General features: G+C 37.9%; 1 protein-coding gene across 1 annotated transcript; it reads right to left on the bottom strand.

The window, feature by feature from the left end:
* Window positions 1-93: 93 nt before the first annotated feature.
* On the bottom strand, window positions 94-21,520 carry Etfdh (electron transfer flavoprotein dehydrogenase). The gene is made up of 13 exons (XM_055596670.1): window positions 21,323-21,520; window positions 17,565-17,702; window positions 16,752-16,981; window positions 14,557-14,638; window positions 14,013-14,131; window positions 12,319-12,396; window positions 9,548-9,694; window positions 7,652-7,792; window positions 6,087-6,230; window positions 3,896-4,064; window positions 2,173-2,355; window positions 1,483-1,704; window positions 94-463 (listed from the first exon to the last, which is right to left on the bottom strand). The coding sequence occupies exons 1-13, from the start codon at window positions 21,354-21,356 to the stop codon at window positions 300-302; spliced, it is 1,851 nt and encodes a 616-aa protein (XP_055452645.1). The 5' UTR covers window positions 21,357-21,520; the 3' UTR covers window positions 94-299.
* Window positions 21,521-21,586: the final 66 nt, after the last annotated feature.

Genomic DNA, 21,586 nt, shown 5'->3' on the forward strand with positions numbered 1-21,586 from the left:
GAAGACTTTTAAGTTTTACAAAACAAATGTATTGTCAAAGCCCAATAGTACACTTTTCTCTTGCTACTGGAAGGAGTTGAGAGTAAGAAGATGTTCCATCATTTATTTATAAATTTTATTTATGAGAAATAGTTCATGATTTTATGGGACAACTTCAGATATAAAGCATTTTACTTCAATAATGTCTGAAGGACACTTGTTGAGAAGTTACCTAAATATTTAAGAGTTAGTTCGGCATACATTTACAGTTTTATAGAAACTGGCTATCAAATGTGCCAGTAAATGAAGGCACTTGTGTTTTACATGCCATTGTAAGCAGGTCCTCCTCCACCTTCTGGCACCACCCAGTTAATATTCTGACTTGGATCTTTGATATCACATGTTTTACAATGCACACAGTTCTGAGCATTTATCTGTAATCGAAGTCCATCACCTTGTTCCAAAGGAACAAATTCATAAACTCCTGTAAAATAAAAAAAATAATTAGGTATGTAACAAAAGGGCAGATAATTCAACAGTGAATTGGAAATTAAATTCTCTGAACCACGGAAATCTTTGAGGCTTTCATGTTTACCCCCTGAGACTGTCTTCTTTTGGTGTACGTTGCTGCTAGTAGTATAAACTAAACACATAGTAGATGTTCAACAGAATTGTTTGGCTTAGTCTAACAAGAGTTTAACAAATTAACTTCAGTACACTGTAACTTACAAAAATTAAGTTTAGATTATCTATCTATCTATCTATCTATCTATCTATCTATCTATAATTTATACAGTATTCTGCCTGCATGTGTGCCTGCATACCAGAAGGGGGCACCATATCTCACTATACATGGTTATGAGCCAACATGTAGTTGGTGGAAATTGAATTCAGAACCTTTGGAAGAATAGCCAGTGTTCTTAACTTCTGAGCATCTATCCAGCCCCCAAGTGTTATTCTTGAACAGTTTTATTTACCTTCTAGTCATTTCACTTGAGTATACAGTAATCTTCATATATCTGAGTATTCTTTATTCTACTGTACTATTTATGCCTACTCATTAATTTTAACTGAAAATGCTCTTAGGACTTAAGGGATTCAGTACTTAGGATGAATTTAAAATTTATTGTGTCAGTCATTGAACGTAATGTGTTCATATTGTGTCAGCGTGGACATAATGTGTTTACATGTGCATATAAACTATTTCAGAAACAACTTTTTAAAAGACCCAGAACAGGTATTTGTTTTCTATAGTCCTTTTGTCTGAGGGTAAACATGAAAGCTGTTTGGAGATAGGTCATCCAAACGAGGCTTAACCAAAATCTATTTAATCATTGCTACTCAGGAAATGAGCTTCATTAAGGATGCTGAACATAAAAGTATGGCTTTTTGTTGTTCCTTTTTTCTTTTTTATGGTCTTTAATGGTCTTTTTACAATGGAAAGGGAACATCTTAAACTGGAAATCTGTTAATGTTTAGGAACACAAGGAAATCATTACTGACCTGCAGGGCAGAATCGCTGCTCAGGCCCATCATATATAGACAGATTTCTGTTAACAGGGACGCTGTCATCCTTTAAGGTTAAATGTGCTGGCTGATCATGTTCATGATTAGTACCACTCAGTGCCACAGATGATAAGAGGTCAAAACTGATCTGTCCATCAGGTTTTGGATACTCAATAGGCGTACAGTCCTTGGCTGGTTTGAGCTGATCAGAGTCTAAGCCTTAAGCAATTTTGAGGAAGATGTTTAATAAAGTAATATAATTTTCCAGAATTTATCTTTTTTGTTGTTGTTGTTGTTTGTGCTGTGATTCAGGCAGATTAGGGCCCATGCACGCTAATACTCTTTTACCACTGAACTTCTCTCTCAGTCCCTCAGTCTTGTTATTAGTCCATACTGGCCTTGAACTTAACTTTCTTCTTGCCTTTACCTTCCCATGCCTGGCCGGTCTCAAAATACCATCCCCCCAAAAGAAAAACACCCACAATCCAAACAGAATCATATTTCTCTAGTCTGATGAGCAAGTTTAAAATGTTAAGTGGGTAGAGATGGAGCTAAGTGAGTGCTCGCTGGCAAGCAGCCAGTCGGCCTGAGGTGCCCTAACACTAGCAAAACACTACAAGGTTATAGTCTCAGCTGGTGAGCACACACACACAACATCAACAATGGCATGAAGTATATCTGAATTACCTTTATGTCTTAGAGTCCAGGGTTCCATTCCTCTCAATATCCAGTAAAATATTCCAGTGTAAATCATTCCTCCATATAATCCCAGTATTCCATGGCAGGATGGCCTTATATTCCTAACAGCATATAGCTCTTTCCATACCCAAGACTGCTTCAAATTGTCCTCATACTCAGTTACGTGGAGTCCTTTTATAAAAAGTAATACATATCAAATGAAACAGATGGTGGGTCTTGGTTCCTAAATCATGGTCAGAGTCTCACATAAATGCTGGTTGCTTCCAACAAGAAAGACTGTGGAAGTGAAAGGCATTTGATCTGCCTTTGGGTGCCACTGAGGCTTTTGCATGTTAGGCAAGAACATGGGGCTATAATGCTAGACTTTAATTTTCACACTGGAAGCATAAAAATTAATTTAAAAGGGGAGCTTCACACAAGTTAGGCTATTTGCAATTACATAAATATATATATATATATATATATATATATTAAACACTATTTTCTTTTAAGTCTTTTTTTTTAAATTCATTTAATTTTATTTTATGTGCATTAGTGTGAAAGTGTCCAATCCCTTGGAAATGGAGTTACAGACAGCTGTGAGCTGCCATGTGGGTGCTGGGAATTGAACCCCGGTCCTTTGGAAGAGCAGCCAGTGCTCTTAACCACTGAGCCATCTCTCCAGCCCCCCATAAATATGTTTTAAATACAAAAGTCATCACTGGAACATCTACTCTAAGTGGAATCGTGTTCCTGCAAGAATATCTTTTGAAGTCCCAGTGGACTCTTCCCTAGTACCTGACTGCGACTTTATAGTAGTGTGGTTACAGACATAATTAATTGGAGTTTTCTAGAATAGAGTGGGTCCCGATTCTATTAGACGTCTACTTAGAGAGAGAGATGATGGTGAAGAAAAGGGCAGAGAACAATTAAGGAATGCACAGATAAGTCGGGATAGGTAGAGGGAAAAGAAATCTCTTAAGAGTGCAGTCCTATTAACACCTGGATGTGGAACTTCCTGCTGGCAGAACTTGTAAAGAGAGACCTGTCATATTTGGTTACAGTACAACTAGGAAACCCACCGTTTGGGGTGCAGATGTTAGGGATTGATCCAGCTCTTCATGAGCACTGGGCAAGTTGCTCTGTCTAGTATGGTGCATTTAAGGGAACAATTGATTCTTAAGGGACTTGCACAAACTAATAGGTTTCTGTTAAAGTTTTCAAGGGCTTTTATTCCTTGCTAAGTTCCACTGTTATCTGGTACTATGTGTACATGGTACAGTTACAATATGACTGATGGTCCCATTAGGAACAGTACTTGATGAAAAATTAAGGGAACATTCTACCTAATGTTTACATTCCATCTTGCCTAGCCTGCCTTGTCTAAAGTATCTTTTTGACTTTTATTGGTTTTCTTACCTCTTGCCAAGCCCATGTGCTAGACTTTCATGCTTAGGTACTTGAAGGTATAACCAAGTTGCCACAGCAGAGTCATGTGATTTTGCTTTGTGTTTACCAAGTATAGGTAGCTCATTTTGCCATTTTCAAAACTCTCTATTTCTAGCCCAGTATCTATGGGCTAAAGCCCATAGACACCTCTTTTTGAGTCATTCTACATGTAGTACCGTTAAATTTAAAAGGGGACATCACTGGTACTATACTTTGGATGTGGATAAGATGACAGTGTTTAAATTTCAGACTATTAGGAGTTCATATAGGAGGAGTTTCTCACCTGCTGTATTTGATTGGAGAGTTTCACTTGTTAGCTGATTAAAAATTGATTCTGCTGCCAAGCTTCCACTTTTCATTGCCGTGTGGGTCCCTTTGATCTTGGGAACATTCATGAAACCAGGACTACAACCAATTAATAAGCCACCAGGAAAAGTGAGTTTTGGTATAGACTGAAAACATTCAGAATACATTTGTTAGCTCAAATGAGGCAAAGCAGACAAAAATATTGCAAACCTAAAGCTATAGGGAAAAGAAGAATAATAAACACATGAAAAGGAGTGCAACAAGGGAACACAGCTAGGGCAGTTTAGGATTGGAGTATGGCCAATTTTCTATTTTTTTTTTTTTCCTTTTCCTCATCCCTTGCCTGACCTCTATGGGACAGAATTATCAAAACAATATATTTAAAATAACATGCTTTTATTTATGTGTATCTGTGTCCTAGTTACAACATTCTCTTATTTGGATGGCAAATTGTAACTTTACATGTATTTTTGAGAAGATTCATGTATCTTATTCATCTGACACGTAGGGGTGGAGAACTATGCTCTAATACATTACAATGGCTAGGTGCTACTCTAAACAAATCTTATTGGCTAAACAAATAACTTTCAATTTCTGATAAAACAACCAATGTAATAGAGGTATCGATATTTTCAGTTTAGCTAACAAAAGTATATTGTCTAAGGAGTAGGAGCTGAAATAAGGACTGCATGGGAACATCGTACTCTAGTTTGAAAAGGAAGTAAGCCAATGCAGTGTTGGTCTTTCTTAATTTGCAGTTTTTCTTTGTTAGAAGCTTTCTAAGTTCAGCCATAGATAGGCCTTTGTTGAGAGAGTGGTGGAGTGGTAAAAGTTTGATGGTTAAGACTTCAAAGAGTTGCCATCAGCTGCAAAAGACACATGGGAAAGGCTTTGTGGCCACAGTTCCCACCAGTGGTAGAATTTTAAAGCAAGAAGCAAAACCTGAGGGCAGAAGGAATCAGAGGAGCATACACAGGTGGCTGGGATGGTTTAATGGGTGAGGCTTCCTGTCATGCTTGATAACTTGAGTTTAATCCTCAGACTCCAAATGGTGGAAGGAGAAAAACAACTCCCTCAAGTTGTCCTCTGACCTTATGCATGTACACCCATGTTACTCTTTTTTGGCTTTTCAAGATAGGGTTTCTCAGTGTAGCCTTAGTTGTCCTGGACTCACTTCTATAGACCAGTCTGGCTTCAAACTCACAAAGATCTGCTAGCCTTTGCTTCTGGAGTGCTGAGATTAAAGTTGTGCGCCACCGCGCCCCAAATTCAATTTTTAAAACAGTCTGAGAATCTAGACTGAGAGACAGAAGTGATCACATTTTAAGCATGATCCTGAAGGTCAGAGAAGCTATCTTGTTCCAGATCATTTTGTCTAACTTTTACAGCTGTTTTTTCAGATTGTCTTAACCTGTTTGATATTACTAACAGCTTTGATCATGGTCATTTAGGTCTTATTTCATTGTTTACTACATACTCAATAAATTGTGTAGTAACACAGAATAACCGGTGGTTATTCTAACAGAGGCTACCTGGAAGATTTAGTTGGGATAAATTATTTTTTAGTTTCCTGGTATAAGTAAAGGAATAAAGGGGAAAAGCATGAATTACACAATTTTTGGTTTCTAGTAAAAAAAAAAAAAAAAGGTCCATGAATATATCTAGAAATCTATATGTTGGTCTCAGTATGAACTCTTGTCTGGCCTCAGACTCAAGAAATCTACCTCCCTCTGCTAACCAAGTACTGAGTTATTCCCACCATACCAATGAAATCATTACATTCTTTTTTTTTTTTTTTTTTTCTTTTATGTGTGTGAGTGTTTTACTGTTGTCTGTGCACACTGTGTGGGCCTGGTGTCTGAGGAGGTCCAAAGAAGGTGTCAGATGCCCTGAACTGGAGTGGTGGACATTGTTGAGCTGTCATGTGGATCCTGTGAACTGAACCTGGGTCCTCTGCATGAACATGTGCTTTTAACCACTGGGCCATCACTCCAGCTCTCAATATATTGAAACTAAATTTATGGTGTAATTTAGTTACTGTGTTTATGTATAATTTTATAAACAGTATTTTGTTAAACTTAAATTTTCACCCTATGAAATAATCATTTTGTTCTTAACTGGTTATTTAATTTACAAAATACAAATTCAGAGTAAGTGCTGGAAGCTACCTGAAAGCCGCCTTCATTGAGTGCTCGGGCTCCGTAGGCTATCCTCTTCCCACCTTCCAGGGTTGGCTGGACGCTGGGGTGATGTTTCCACCTTTGAAACTCTCTGAATGGACTCAAGTATGGATTCTGATAGTCTAGGCCAACCTAAAACCAAACCAAAATTAAAGCAGAGATAAACTCTACACTGAGAGGCAAAGAAAGTAAGCAAAAGAATAATATGTGTTTATAACTAGCAAAACTAAAAATCAGGACATTAACAAACCATTGTGCTCTGGCAATCGAAGTCCAAATTAAGAAAAAAAATTTTCTATTAACCTCATTTGTAAATAAGTATCCACAAATAGAGTTGAGATTACTTACTACTTTATTCATACCAACTCAACAGTATCTAGGTCAGGCAGTAGTGGCGCACACCTTTAATTCCAGGGCTTGGGAGGCAGAGGCAGATCAGCCTGATATACAGAGAGAGTTCCAGGACAGCCAGGGATATACAGAGAAACAAACAAAAACAACAGCAAAAAGATAGTAATCTATATTACAGGACTACTAGAGGTAAAATGAAGAAAAGTGATGGAAGGTGTGGTGTATTCGGGAAGAGGTACAAACAGCCATACCTTTTTCTCTTGATGAGACTAAGTCACTAGGGTAAGTACCACAAAGTGACACACCAAAACCTGACTGAGTGTCAAATTACGCACTAATTGCATAAATTTAATGATGTGTCATGTGAAACTAGGATCATGACACTGAAACATGGTTGCTATGTAGAAAGCCAACAGTTTGTATTGTTCAGAATGTTTAAGATTTAATTTATTGCTATAGCAATGGAAGAAAAAAATTGCCTGTGATTTTTTTTTAAAGTAGTAGGTTCAGACTGGGGGCCAATTTTATTTTCAGTGGCAGCATGCCATAATGGAAGTAGGCTCTACAGTCAGCATCACGCATGGATCCCACCTCCATCTCTGTGGCAGTTTGAGTGAGAATGGCCCCTGTAGGTTCATGTGTTTGAATGCTTGGTCCCCAGTAAGTTAAACTGTTTGGGAAGGATTAGGAGGTGTGGCCTTGTTGGAGGAGGTGTGTCACTGGGGGATGGGCTTGGTGACATTGAAAGCCCAGAGGACACCTAGTCTTTCTCCATCTGATTTCAGATTAGGGTGCAAAGTGCTCAGCTACTGCTCCAGTATCACTGATGATCACTGGCTAACCCTCTGTAAGCAAGACCCCAGTTTTTTTTAAAGAGTTGCCTTGGTCATGGAGTCTTTTCACAGAAACAGAACAGTAACTAAGACAGAGTTACTGTGGCATTGGGATAAGACTTGTTTAATTTGCTCATGATAAGGACATGCTTCATGGCACAGGATGGCTGCGAACTGGACTGACCACCCCCTCAAAGCTTCAGAACAGTGCCCAGAGTGCACTTGCTCCTAGGATTACAGCTAAGTAAGCTGATAAATGTTTGTGTACAGTGGCCACAGAGATTTCTGCATGCTGATACAGTAAAATCAGCTTCTCATGGAAAAGGCGTGTTACTCTAGTGAAGTCTTTTGCAATGGGAGATGACTTACCACAAAGCCAAGAGCTACTAGAGGCTCACCCTCATTTAAATGATAAAGGAAAGAGCCTCCGTAAGTATGTCTGTCCAAGGGCCAACCAACAGTGTGATCCACTCTGCCAGGCTTCCACTTCTTTTCATCAATGATCCACAACTAAAACCAAACCAAACCAAACCAAACCCATCAAGTCTTACAGTATCGATTACAAATAGAAGCAGCACAAAAATTTATGTTGTATATCAAAGAGATTATAATCAAATGATTGCAATGTTATACCAGGATAAAGAAATGGGTCACAAAGTTACAACCCTATTAGCACCTCAAATTAAGCTTTTTTTTTTTTTTTTTTTTTTTTTGTGGCATTACAGGAAAGATCACTGAAAAAGAAATTTCTGGAGTACTGGCTACTTGAGCATGCTTAATGTTGGGTGAGTGGGGAAAGTCAATGGAGCAGCATAGTTCAGATCTGTTAATTTATCTTACTTCAGCCATCTTAAAATAAACTCATTGTTCACTGTATGCTTTTATACACAAAATAATGAAGTTGTTTATGTACTTTTTTTTGCTGTTCTGGAGACGGAACTCAGGGCATCATGCTTGTTAGGCAAACGCTCTGACATCTGCAGCCCCTTAAAAAAAAGGCTAATTGGCTATATGTAGGCTGGGCATGATGGGTGGTGCAAGCCTTTAACCCAGCATTTGGGAGGTAGGTAGGCAGATTTCTGTGAATTCAATACCAGCCTGGATGATACCTAGATAGGTCTTCAGCTAGTTCCAAGCCAGCCCAAGCTACATAGTGTGAAAACCACACACACACAAATAACTTATCTATTTTTTACTTACTTAATTAGACAGCACCTTGCTGTAAAGCTGAGGCTGGCCACAACTTTTCAACTTTTCTGCAAATCTATACCATCATGCCTGGCTTAAAATTCTTAAACTAGCTTGGGAAGTACTCAATGGTAGAATGCTCATCTAAAACAACCAAGCCCCTGAGTTTAATCCCTAGCACTGAAAAACAAAAACAAACAAATTTAAAGGATTAATAGACTACAGAATAATTAAGAAAATATACATTTAACGTTCCTAAATTACAGGTTAATATGCAATGTGTGAGTGCGTATCATGAAATATTTTCACATAATTTTGAGCAAGTAATTGTTTGTAGGAGGTGGCCATTCTACAAGCAGCACATGACACAGCCATAGAAGGGCATGTTATGAAAAATGTTTGCAACTTTACAGGTTACTATAGACATCATTTATGCAATTATTTGACCTCTAACATTTTCTAGCACCTCAGAAAACATTCCAGTTTTAAGTATAAGGAACAGGTTAACTTCATGAAAATTTTAAGTGTTTAATTTGTAGAAGTTTTGGTTTTTTAAAAAACTGAATTATGTTATGTAAACAGGTTTTTGTTTTAATCCCAAGTGTGGGATATGGAATTGCTTTTAACTTGTCCACAGCTAATAACTGCTTTGTGTGGGCTTGGAGAGGTGCGTGATCTTCCAGCTGAAGTTAGTGGAATTCTGAGGAGGAGTGCTCGGATGGAAAGAACGAGTTTTGATGAGAAGGACTGAGGAGAAAGGCTTATTGTTGTTCCCCTGCTGCCATTCGCTGCTGTTGAACTGCCAGACATCCTGACACCTGAGACTGGTATTTTCCTAAAGAACCCCAGCAACGGAATTAAGTCTTAAAAGGTCTATGTCCCCTTTCGCCTCTAACCTTCTTTCTCTCCTAGCTAGTGTTGGGAGATTTGAAGGAAGGTAGAGGCTTTAGGAACCCCAAATAAAGTAAAGATTGAAAACTAGCACCAACAGAAATTAAATCAGTATTATAAACTACATGATAATACAAATTAAATTCCATTATTTAGAATTAAAATTGTACAAGTAAACCAGGGTACCTCCTTCAAACCAATTCCATAAGTCTGGGGATCACAGCTGGCCCTCAGGTCAAACTTCTTATAAAGCTGCTTGGCAAGGTGCCCATGGCAGCCCTCTGCAAACACTGTGACTTTGGCATGTAGTTCTAGTCCCCTTTCAAATGTTGTCTGAAACGCAAAACCACAATAAAATAACTATATTTGACACATTAAAATAAGTTAAACAATTATTTTGGTACACAAGACATTTGCATTAGAAAGAAAATCGGCAGGACTATTATAAGTATAATCTAAATTCTATAATGTCTTCAGTCCACAAAAGCAAACTATGCTCATGCTAAAAGCTTCTCTACAAATGAAAAAGCTTTCCATCTCCATATATTCCTGAGTCTCCATTTATTGTCAGAAGCAAAAGCAATAGGTTTCATGTGAGTCATGAAAAAACTTTGGGTTAAACACTATAAAGAATCTAAGGATTCTTTTAAGTACAAGGAGACTGCACTCAACATACTCCGAAGCTACTTGGTTTGTTTACTTTAACCTTTTCCCTTTTGCTCAACATTGTAAAAGAAACGTTTTCTCCCTCTAAAAAAGTAATCATGTATGTATGTATGTATGTATATATGTATATAAAAGCTAGGCATGTTGTGTACTCCCATAATCCCAGACCCCAAGAGACCAAGGCAGGAGGATTGTGATTATGAGATCATTTTATGCCATACTGCAGAGACTCTGTTTCAAAACAATGCAAAAACAGGATACAATTAGAGGCTTTTTTTCTTTTTGCCTTTACATGTAGCACATGCCAGGTACTTAAGAACAATAATTAAGGAAGTCCCTTATAAAATGTATCTTTCTTGATGTTTTTCTACTTAAGAGTTTGCATGCCTGTGTACATACAGATATATTCATATAATTAGCAGAATTATATCAAGGTAATGCTCTGAAGTTCTTCACACATTATATGTGTATTATAAGCAATGTACCACAAATAAAGCATTCATTTTTAGAGGTCAAATAGATTACCTTAAGTTTTTGTTTATGTCTTGCTGTGAAGGCCAAGCTGGCTGTGAGTTCTCAGTACTATGAACTACCTCAGTACTTACTTAGCACACTCAGAGAATTGGGTCATCTTTCATTTTGATGGGTAACTTCTCTTTCTTGAAGAGTGCTCATTTGTGTCACATATATCATATAGACAGATTAGCATATACTAAGAGGTCAAATAAGAGAAGACAGAGCTGACCACCAGATTGACAAAATGGAGCTGTTTCAGAATGTCACAGGAGAAAACCAAGCTACAGTAGGTTAAAAGTGAGTGGAACAGCAGCAGAAATAATCTTTTTTTTCTAGCAGACTTGGGGCAGTAGATTCCATTGCATTCTATGCTGTTTTAGAGTTTTTTTTTTCTCTCATAGTCTTTCACTATGTTATCCATACTGGTTTTGAGCTTTGGGAATCAGCTTATCCTCCTGACTATAGGTATGTGCTACCATTATATTTATGTAGATATAAAATACATTTTTTTATAAATACAAATCATAGAATATGAAAAATTCTGAATGAGGACAAAAAATGAAATATAAAAGTGGTAGAATTTGTGTGACCTTCGCTGTGATGTTGTAATGTTACTTATTATTTGTTATATGGAAATTTTTTAACAAATTTATAACTAAGTGGCTTGTGTGCCTCTGCCACTTGCTTTCTAAGCAGAAAAACATGCTGGAGTAGACTAGATTCATAATTGTGTTCAGGAACGGAAGAAAGGGGTTAAATATCAATAAGCAAACAGTCATGCAGGCCTAGTGTAGCATCTATGACTTCTGTCCTCAGGAAAGTAAGCATCTATAATTGGTAGTTTAGGTAATAAACACAGGCAGACACTGTAGCAAGACAGGAATTTGCATTAATTGTTATAATAGGAACGGAACCTTACTGTCGAGAGTTCTGTAATTCTTTTCTTTTGTAGCTCCAATCTGTTTGGGCTTACATAAAACATTCTTTTTCAATCTTGTTTTTTTTTTTTTTTTAAGGTGTCATCCATAGCCCAGGCTGGTCTCAAACTCTCAGGCATCCTTCTTTCTGCCTCAGTCTCCCAAATGCTAGAATTACAGGTATGTGCTGCCATGCTTGAGGCTAGTTATGCCTGTTTAACCTCATAGTTAAACTATTAATCTAACTAGGGCACCTATGCGTCTAAGCAACTTTTCAGGTTCTGTAGTATGTACCCTGCATCCTAGCAGCTGCAGCTAACACACATCTGTGTTCCCTTTGTCAGACTGACACTGTGAATCAGAGGAAGGCCGCCAGTTTTAAATTTCCCAAAGATCGCTGCTGCTAATATTAAGTGGATGATCCTTGTCCACAGGAATGATGTTCTGGGAGTGCCAATGCCTATGACTGTACTGGCTGTAACAACTTACTGAGTCTTTCATTGAGTAAATGAAATCGAAGTCTTTCACATGTTTGTTTTTATATGTATCTGACTCATGTTTTGCTTTTTAAAAATTATTCTTAAATGTTTAATATTTGTATTGAGCTCAAACTTGCCTGTTTTTTTTTAACAACTGCAAAAAACCCCATTATTATCAATTATAGTCTAAAACCGACATGCTGTGCAGTTTATAAGAAGACCTAAATATTGAGCTTGAGTTGGATCTTTGTTGAGAAAGGGTCTTATCTGTAGAGTAGGCTGGCCTTGAACTCCAGCCTTAGTGTCTTAAGTACTGGGATTGCAGATGTGTACCATGTCTTCCTAGTTCTTGTTCAGCACATACTTGTTAATGGTATACCTTTGGTGCACCATCCTTCTGTATTCCTACATCGTTAGTGGCGATTCCTTTTACACTACCATCTTCATGATAAAGGACCTAAAAATGACAAAAGCAAATTTATTATTACCTCAGCATTCATTCTGACTGACATATTTGAAATGATGATGACTGCAGTTTATTTTTGAAGTAAGAAGGGAGTGTGAGAAGTAAAAAACACAGTCATGAAGATGAGAAATTACACTATTCTGGCATCCTCATTTCTGTTTGCTCTAGAGGAAAATGCTCTCTGGATAGCCAAGTACAAAGTGAATTGACACTGTAGGAAAGCAAAGGTAAATAGCAATGGAGAAGGGGTAAAAAGAGAACTGAGATCTGGTTCAGAGCACTAAACCAAACAATGCCTACTAACAATGGTCAGGAAAGAAGTGAAGAGAAACAATAAAGAGACCGTAAGTATGTACACACTTATGTAAATACTTACATGTACCAGGATACCAGGTACTTGACAAATCACCCACCTGTGACTCTGGAGCCCAGCCAAGAACACTTAACAAGAAGCAATGGAAAATCCCACACTGATTCTAAAAGCCCAAATGCACATGAGTAGGCTTGAGAAACAGAAATTTCTAGCAGCGAAGACAATGCAGAGACCTATGTCTTTTACTTGGCTTTGATTTGTAAGAAAAATGAATTTTCTCTGACACAAAGGATTTCTCCTTTCTCCTTCTCTTCTTTCACTACTTTTTCCAGGCTAATTTCTTTACAATTTTTCTATGTATGTGAGTGTTTTGCCCGAATGTACATCTGTGCACTACGTGCATACTAGGCCTTCAGAGGCCAGTAGAGAGTGGCAGATCTCTTGGACTTCACACAGTTATGAGTGCTGCCATGTAGGTGCTGGAACTATATCTGGATCCTCTGGAGAAGCAGCAGTGCTTTTCACTCTGAGCCATTGTCTTTCCAACCCCCTTCTTTCTGCTCCTGAGACAGGGCCTCATTATGTAGGCCTGGCTAGCCTGATGTAGACCAAGTGGCCTCAAATGTCTCCCTGAGTGCTGAGATTACAGGTTTGTGCCACCTGGCTAAATATATATATACAATTTTATTTCTAGAGTCAACAATTTTAAATGGCTGCCAAAAACTATTGCTTTGTGGGAACTGACAGAAGAAATTTCTAGAATGAAGAATAATCTACACAAGGCTTGAACGAGTTTATTCATCATGGGTACTACTTTTGAGAAGGGATGAAAAGGAATGTGCTCAGTGGAGGGCAACAATACTGAGGGCAAACAAATTACACAGCATGTCAGTTGAAAGAAATAAGAATATTTAGCCTGGGAAACAAAAGCCTCCAGATGAGTAAAGGTGTGGAAAGAAGAGAGTGGAAAAGAGCAAGAAGGGTGATATGGGAAGAGGGCAGAGACTTGTTCTGTAAAGCACACACAGCAGATAATTACTGAGTAAATCAAGAAATGGCCAGGAGTCCACACTGAAGGAGTTCACATCCCCAAAGTGTTCAATCACATGATGGGGGCAACAAAGAATCGTAATTCCTCTTTGGATTAGAAATTTTAGTATTTCCCTCAATCCTGCAATTCTAAACATCCTATGATGTTTATGAATGATTTACCTCTAAAATTATTGGTTTACTTTTGTAAGAAAAAGAGATTGTTTCCTGTAGCTATTAAAAAACAAAACAAAACTGTACAAACCTCAGCAGCAGCATATCCAGGGTACACTTCAACTCCAAGAGCCTCGGCCTGTTCTCCCATCCAGCTCACTAGGTGTCCTAGGCGGACAATGTAATTGCCATGATTGTTCATAGGAAGACCTGCAAATGTTTAATGCAATTTAAAATCTGACATTTTACTGCTAAGGCATCTCAATAATCCAATATGCTTAATTAAAAAAATCTAACCAGTGTGTACTGCTGCATAAATATACACATTGTCTTTATGGCTATGACATGTCACTTAAAAGAAGTTTGGTTAAAGTTCCAAGTTTATTAAAATAAAATCAATATTAAAGCCTGGGATTAAAATTTTCTGGCTGGCTTTCAAGGCTCTTCTAAACTAGAAGACAAAAGAACTGCATCCTCATCTGGCTTTCTCATTGGCTGGATATCTCTGGGCATGTCCTTCACATACCCTACTCTCAGGCTTCTGTTTTCTCATCTGCAAAGGAGGACACTTCCCAACTGAAATGCAGCTTCTTATAGCTATGCAAGCCATTTTTTATGACTATGCCATACTCTACCTGGAAGAATTGGCACAGGAATTCTATGTTTCTTTGTTAAAATAGCAAATCTGTCTTCTGTTACAGGAGTATTAAGTGGAGCCTAGGAACAAATGAAAACAGGAAGGAAATGTTTTTAGTTGTATTTGTAGGGGTGAATATTGGTTTAAAAAACTTTAGAGAGAGAAAGGAAAACGAACTCTCCTTTTCACTTTTCTTTCAGCCTTTCCTTTGAAAACCTTGTAACTAAATCTTATATCCGTTTGAAACAGATAGATTTTTTTTTTTTTTAAACACTGAGGGTGTTTTGCCTGCATGTACAGCTGTGTACTGTATGTGTGGCCAGAGTCCACAGAAGCCAGAAGGTGGCTTTGGATCCCCTGGAACTGGAGATACAGACAGTTGTTAGCTGTCAAATGGGTGCTATGAATAGAACTTTCATCCTCTGGAAGAGTAACCAGTGCTCTTAACCGCTGAGCCATCTCTCCAACCTTAAGATGGAAACCTTAAAAGCTAACCTACACCTCTTGGTAGTTTTGTCCTACCAACCTCTTTTCCAGAGGCCTCTTGAGACATATTTGAACTGTGTATATCATGCTTCCTGTCTCTCTGAGAGTAGAGCCTAGGTGTTGGCTTCAAGTTGAAATTGCCTACCTTGTTGGAAAAAAAATTTAGAAAAGTTGTCCTTTTAGAGTAAAGACAATTAACATGTGTGTAGTGGACTGACAGCTATGTGTGTGTGTGTGTGTGTGTGTGTGTGTATGTATGTATGTAAGGATGTTACGGCAATAAAGAGCTCTGGCATTAGAACTCACACTCTGTCAGTCCATTGACACTGGTTTCTGATATACTGAAGACAGAATTAATTCCTCTGAAGTGTTTTTTTTTTCTAATTTTTTTAATTTTTAAGCATGCTCTTTTGGGAAGGATAGCACAAAAAAAGTTTCAGATTTTAGTTTATTTCCATAAAGAATAAGTACAAATAACATATATTTATTTGACCTTTATTCACAAATATTCTAACCTTGGAGGCAGGACAAATATAACTCATCCTACAGAAGAAAAAGCTGAAAGTAAGATTTTAACCAATTTCATATTACTTTTGAGAACAATGAAGCCTAAAATTGAGTAAGCAACCTCTTTTAAGCCTCTTGAGACATGCCATACCTGTAGCTTTTTCTGCTGGGTTTAGAGGAGACCATGTTGATTATTTCTTTAGAAAATTAGATTTTAGGTGGTAGAGAGGTTACTCTCAGTGGTCAAGACTACTAGCTCTTACAGAGGACCAGAGTTCAATTCCTAGCACCCACAACTATCTGTAATTCCAACTCCAAGGGGATCCAATACCCTCTTCTAACCTCTGTGAGCACTCGGCACATTCATGGTGCATACACTTAACATGCAGGCAAATACTCACAAAACAACAAATCTAAAAAAATTTTAAAAAGATTTCCTTTTTGGCTTTAGATATTACATTGCCCCAGAAAAGCCTACATAATACTTTATTAGGAGCAAACTAAGAAACAAGTGTTGTATTTTATTAGGTAAAATGTTCAATGGAATTCTCAAGATCATGGCTTCTCATAAGTTCAGTATACAAATGTAACATATAGACAACAGTATATAAAAATGGGAGTTAAGGGCTGGAGAGCTGGCACAGAGGATCTGGGTTTGATTCCTAGCACCCAGTTGGTGGCTCTCAACTATCTGTAACTCCAGTTCCTGGGGAACAGAAGCCATCTTCTGACTTCCACAGGCACCAGGCACACAAGTGGTACACATGCATATATTCAGGCAAAACTCTCATACACATAAAATATAAAAATTTAAAAATATGAGTTTCTATCTCAAGTTATAATTCTGTTACTTCCTTCTTATTTTAGATTGGGTCTTGCTATGCAGCCAAGCTGGCCTTGAGTTCATCAGCCTGCTTCCTCCATGGTAAGAGCACAAGAGTGTTCAACTATACCTAGCCTTCCTGCTTTTGCTCATTTGTGTGTGGTGCTGGAGACTGAACCCAGGGCTTGTGCATGCTACAACACTGAACTAAAGCCTCATGCCCCCTTTCTTGGTTTTCTTTAAATTAAAAAATACCTAAGTATATATATTTAATACCAAACAACTGAGATTTACATGTGGAGGGCTTTCTTTATTTCACTAATTTGGAAGTAGAGACAGCAAAGTTTAGACCTTGTGTAAGAATCAACTCATCCTACCCCCTTCTCCTTCCAGTCTGGGAAGAGCTCTTTAAAGGCAGCTGGATCAAGGCAAGCCCCTGAGAGAGTATGAGCTCCTATCTGAGCAGCTTTCTCCACCAGACACACACGGATGTCCTTTTTATGTTCAGCAGCCAGCTGCTTTAGACGAATAGCTGCAGAGAGCCCCGCAGGGCCGGCACCAACTATTACCACATCTGCTTCTTCTGCAAATCTCTCCATATTCACTCCTGGGGGAGGAAACATGTTAAAAATAAAGCACAATTCTGGGATTAATAGGACCTGATAACTACATAAGTCATATGCTCGTTTAGGATACTTTAATATGTATATTAGTGTTCTCACTATGCTTTAGAGTATAATTTATAGATATTCTCTCTGGGTTCTGCATAATAATTATAATATTATTTGATGAATTTCAGTTTTGGTTCTATTTCAGTACGTTTCTTATCTTGGTTCTCATAAAGTAACTTTTTGGTTTTGAAATTTATTATTATAAATTTATAAGTCATGGCGGTGCACACTTAAAATCTCAACACTTGGGAAGTAAGAGCAGGAGAATCATGAGTTCAGGGTCATTCTCTGTTACATTCAGGAGTTCAAGGTCAGGCCACTACATGAAGCCCTGTTCTAAGAAAGAAACAAATGAATAAAGCAACTACAAAAAGGTTTTAATTATCTAAACAGTAATATGTAACACATTTGATAAAGATATATTCAGTGCCTTTAAATTATCATTAAAATATTCATACCAGAAAGATAATACGAAGTATCTAGGAAAGTCTCAAGATTTTTATGAAAATTATTACCTACCTTCCCATCTTTTGTCTTTTTCCCGGGGATGAACAGTGTAGTGGGTGGTAATCTGAGGTACAGCAGAAGTTGAAGAACATCTTGGAGCACACACACATAGGCACTTCTTAATTTTTAAGGCTTGAAACCACTGGTATGCTGCATAAAATGTATGAACAGTATCTTTTTAAAAATTAGGTTTTTGTCTGTCACATATTGAAAAGTCTCTAAGTTGAAAGAACGTTGTTACTGAATGACACAAATGGACATGTAATATGTTTTTTCTTACATGAATGCTAAAGCTAGCTTTTGCACATGAAGCAAAATTTCAAAACTTTTAAAACAAGAGATAGTCTAATGAATGGCTCAGAGATTGAATACATGCAGGGAAGATAGTTACTCATTAAATGACACAAAAACAGAAAAAAAAAAAAACAGTTGGAAAGAATATATAGCCTGTTCTTTGTGTCAAAATGAATTCCATTCAATCCAGGTTTTGTTTGTTTGTTTGAGACACAGCCCAGGCTGGCTGTAGACAATGCTGAACTACAGAGATCTACCTGCTTCTACCTTCCAAATGCTGGGATTAAAGGTGTACAGCACTATAGCAAGCTTAATCAAAGACTTTTACAGAAAAACTCAGAGTACTTAAGACCGTGATTATACATCCGCAAATTCTTTCATTCTTCCCCTTCTAAGTATGGACTGAACTTAACTAATTTTTAATAAGTAGAAGATTAAAAGAGAAAAAAATTAACTTTATAGCAGAAAAATATAGTACATATAATTTGAATTAAGTGATCAAATATTCATTTAAATATTACCAGCAACATACCGATATCACGTCATTGTTCTGGTATAAAGAGAAAGATTCTTTGCCTATGTGGTAAATACTCTCAAAAATCCTTATATCTCAGTCTAATCAGGAAATCATGAAAAACCAACAAGCAAATTTAGACTGAGAGGCATTTAATAAAAGCTTGGCAACACATTAAAGCAGCAAGATCACGAAAGACAAGAAGCAGAGGAACTGTCACATTAAAATAGACAAGGGTATGTTAACAAAAAGCAACATGGACTAGATCCTGGGCCAGAAAATGGGAACACTGAATAACTTTGTAGTGTAATAACATCTTGTCAATGTTAATTTCTCAGTCTTGATAATCACCATGATTATGTACAATGTTAAGCTTGAGAAAAGACACATGGGAATTCTGTATTTGCTCTGCAACTCATCTGAAAGCCTAGAGCAAGTTCAAAATAAAAAGTTAAATAAAGAATATAGTGATAGGTAGATCAAAGATTGAAATACAAGAGCCACAACTATTCAGATAGGAATGGTGACACATGCCTGTAATCCCAGCACATGGAGGCAGAGGCAGAGGCAGGTGGAGCTCTGTGACTACAAGGCCAGCCTGGTCTACACAGAAGAGTTCCAGTCCAGCTAGGGCTACATAGAGAGACTCTTGTTTCAAAAACAAAAACAAACAATACATGTTTGTTAAGTTGATCAGGACCTTCCTAGTAACAATTTTAATGGTTATATACATAGAAGCCTGTGAATTTGTTTAATTTCTGTCACAATAATAAAGCCTTTTCTAACTTGCACCTTATCTTATGAAACATCTGCAAATGAAGAAACTTTTTTTTATTGGCTGTTAAAAGTAAATACTAAAGACAAAGAATTTCATTTTCAGTATGTAATTTACACTTTCCTAGACACACGAACGGTTAAACATTTTCCATTTTAACATTATGTCTTGGCTGGTGATGTGGCTCAGTTGGTAGAGTGCCTAGTTGGATCCCCCTCACCACACAAGCCAGGTGTGGTGATGCACACTGGGAGGATCAGAAGTTCAAGGTTATCTTCAGCTACGTAACAGATCAAAACCAACCTGTGCTGCCCGAGAACCTTTTCCAAACAAAACTATCATATCTTATCTCCCATAACATTCTGAGATCTGTGGATTAGCTACAGTCCTTGTTCACAGCAGACAAATATAAACTCACACAGTCTCTTCGAATACCTGTCAGACTCTGAGACTAGTAATTGATTTGCAATTTTAACTTAAGTCATGGGAACTGAGGCCATGGTAAATTTTTTTTCTTCTCATTAAATAGAAAGGAAACATCTTTGAACAAAAATAAACCTGGCATAAACAATTTTGTCTTGTAGTACCAACTCCATGATTAATATTTTTTAAATATTTCAACAAAATAGTTTCTAAAGTAATACTTGGCATCAAGACAACAAATATGAATAAAGGGGGAGAAAACATTTGTAGTAGACTTCTAATGACTTCTAAGTACTATACATTAGCTTTTGATAATTTTAAAGAGGTAGAGAGACGAATTTTCTCTATTTGTAATACACACTAAGTATTACAACATTGCCCAGCGGTAGTGGGTCATGCCTTTAAATCCCAGGACTCAAGAGGCAGAGGCAGGTAGATGTCTGTGAGTTTGAGGCCAGTTGGTCTACAGAGCCAGTTCCAGGGCAGTTTTTAAAGATCAAGATTAAATCTTTCCATACCGTAAATCTTGAAAAAAAAAAAAAAAAAAGATATCTATAAATATTGTAGGAAAATTCAGTTTGAGTTTAAACATAGTATCATCATTAAAAAAGAGTATTATACACTTCATAAACTAAACTTTAGTTTAGCATATACAAGTTATCATTTACTTCTGAAAATTATTGAGTGGAATATGACAAACTTTAATTTTATTACTTGAAGTAATTTGTGTGAGGACATTGGAACCCTGATTTCCACCAGGGAACCTGAAAAAGGCCTAGCATTAATTCCTTTGCTAACAGGAGCATGATCTCTCATGAGCCATCTGAACATTTAGGCCTGGAGACAGAGTTACAGTAGAGAAGTCACAGAGTCCACTGAACATTGACAGACTACAGAAAGTACACACTCATGTCCACTTAGTTGTCACTACTAGTGATGACACTGAGTTATGAAAATGTAACATATTAGCATCCAAAGAAAAGTCGCTGACTGGACCCAAGACTGCATCTAAATTAAAGACACTAGCTGATACACTGGCCCTCAAAGCCAGTGTGTGATACATGCTTGGTTTGAATTTGCAACATATTGTTTAAACAAGTATACATACACTTGTTTAAATATTCCACAGCCAAATCCTAACTTCAGTAAAGATTTATATTAAGCCAGTTACAACAGAATTCAAGAGCTCTAATCTTCTGTTTGATTAGGGGCTGTTTTTAAGTAAAAATTTAAAAAATATCATCCAATTGCTTTAGGAAACACCCTAACAGAAGGGCCTATGCAGAAAAATTTCCGACTCATGTGACATGGGCAGCACATGAATTACTACGATATGACAGCTCAGGCTTCAATTAAGACTGGACTAGGATGGCTACAGAGATGAAAGTCAGGTCACAGCCAAGGAGAAAACCCACACAATTTTTTCTTTCTTTCCCGTTCCTAATAAGGCAGCAGATAATACCTGAGCCTTGGACTAAAGATTAGGGCGGGAATTTGGGAAGAGTCCACCGAGTGGGCAGTGTTGACAATGTTCTTCCGCTCATGACCTTTAACCTAGATGTTAATTCTGCCAACTGGGGCAACCTCAAGGACTGGAAGCTAGGGTCCACCAACAGGCACTGACAGCACTGACCTTTGCCCTGGTTTATCCTAAGAAAACAGACAAGGAGAGAGGTGCTTGCAGTACCCCAGGGGTGGCCCAGTCGGGTTTGCCCCAACTTATCCACCTTGCTCCGTCTGTCCCCACCAGGAGTTCCATCTCACCAGGGCACGAGAGCTTGGATGGTCGCACCAACATGTTCAAAGTAAACCGAAGACTTGACCAGACACAATGGAGAGAGGCCTGTCCGCGGCTGGCCGAGGACGATGGACTTCTAGGCCACGAGGGGCGCCATCACCTGCCAAGAAGCCCCTACTGCTCAGCCTGTCAGCCTCGGAGCTCCGCCGACTGCCCTTGCTTGGGGCGTGCCCGCCCCTCTTCTGCTTTGCGCCGGCGCCACAGAGGACGCGATGGCCAGTAAGGTTTCC

This window comes from Psammomys obesus, unplaced genomic scaffold, assembly GCF_907164565.1.
Source record: "Psammomys obesus unplaced genomic scaffold, mPsaObe1.curated_primary_1811, whole genome shotgun sequence".
NCBI classification, from domain to species: Eukaryota; Metazoa; Chordata; class Mammalia; order Rodentia; family Muridae; genus Psammomys; species Psammomys obesus.

Excerpts from the sequence above, each read along its gene's own strand:
- Etfdh (XM_055596670.1), bottom strand. The coding sequence starts at position 21,356 with ATGTTGGTGCGACCATCCAAGCTCTCGTGCCCTG. Across the intron at positions 16,982-17,564 it reads AAAAGACAAAAGATGGGAAG|GAGTGAATATGGAGAGATTT; the intron begins GTAGGTAATAAT and ends TTCCTCCCCCAG. Across the intron at positions 14,639-16,751 it reads CAGACTGGAAGGAGAAGGGG|GCTCCACTTAATACTCCTGT; the intron begins GTAGGATGAGTT and ends ATTTGTTCCTAG.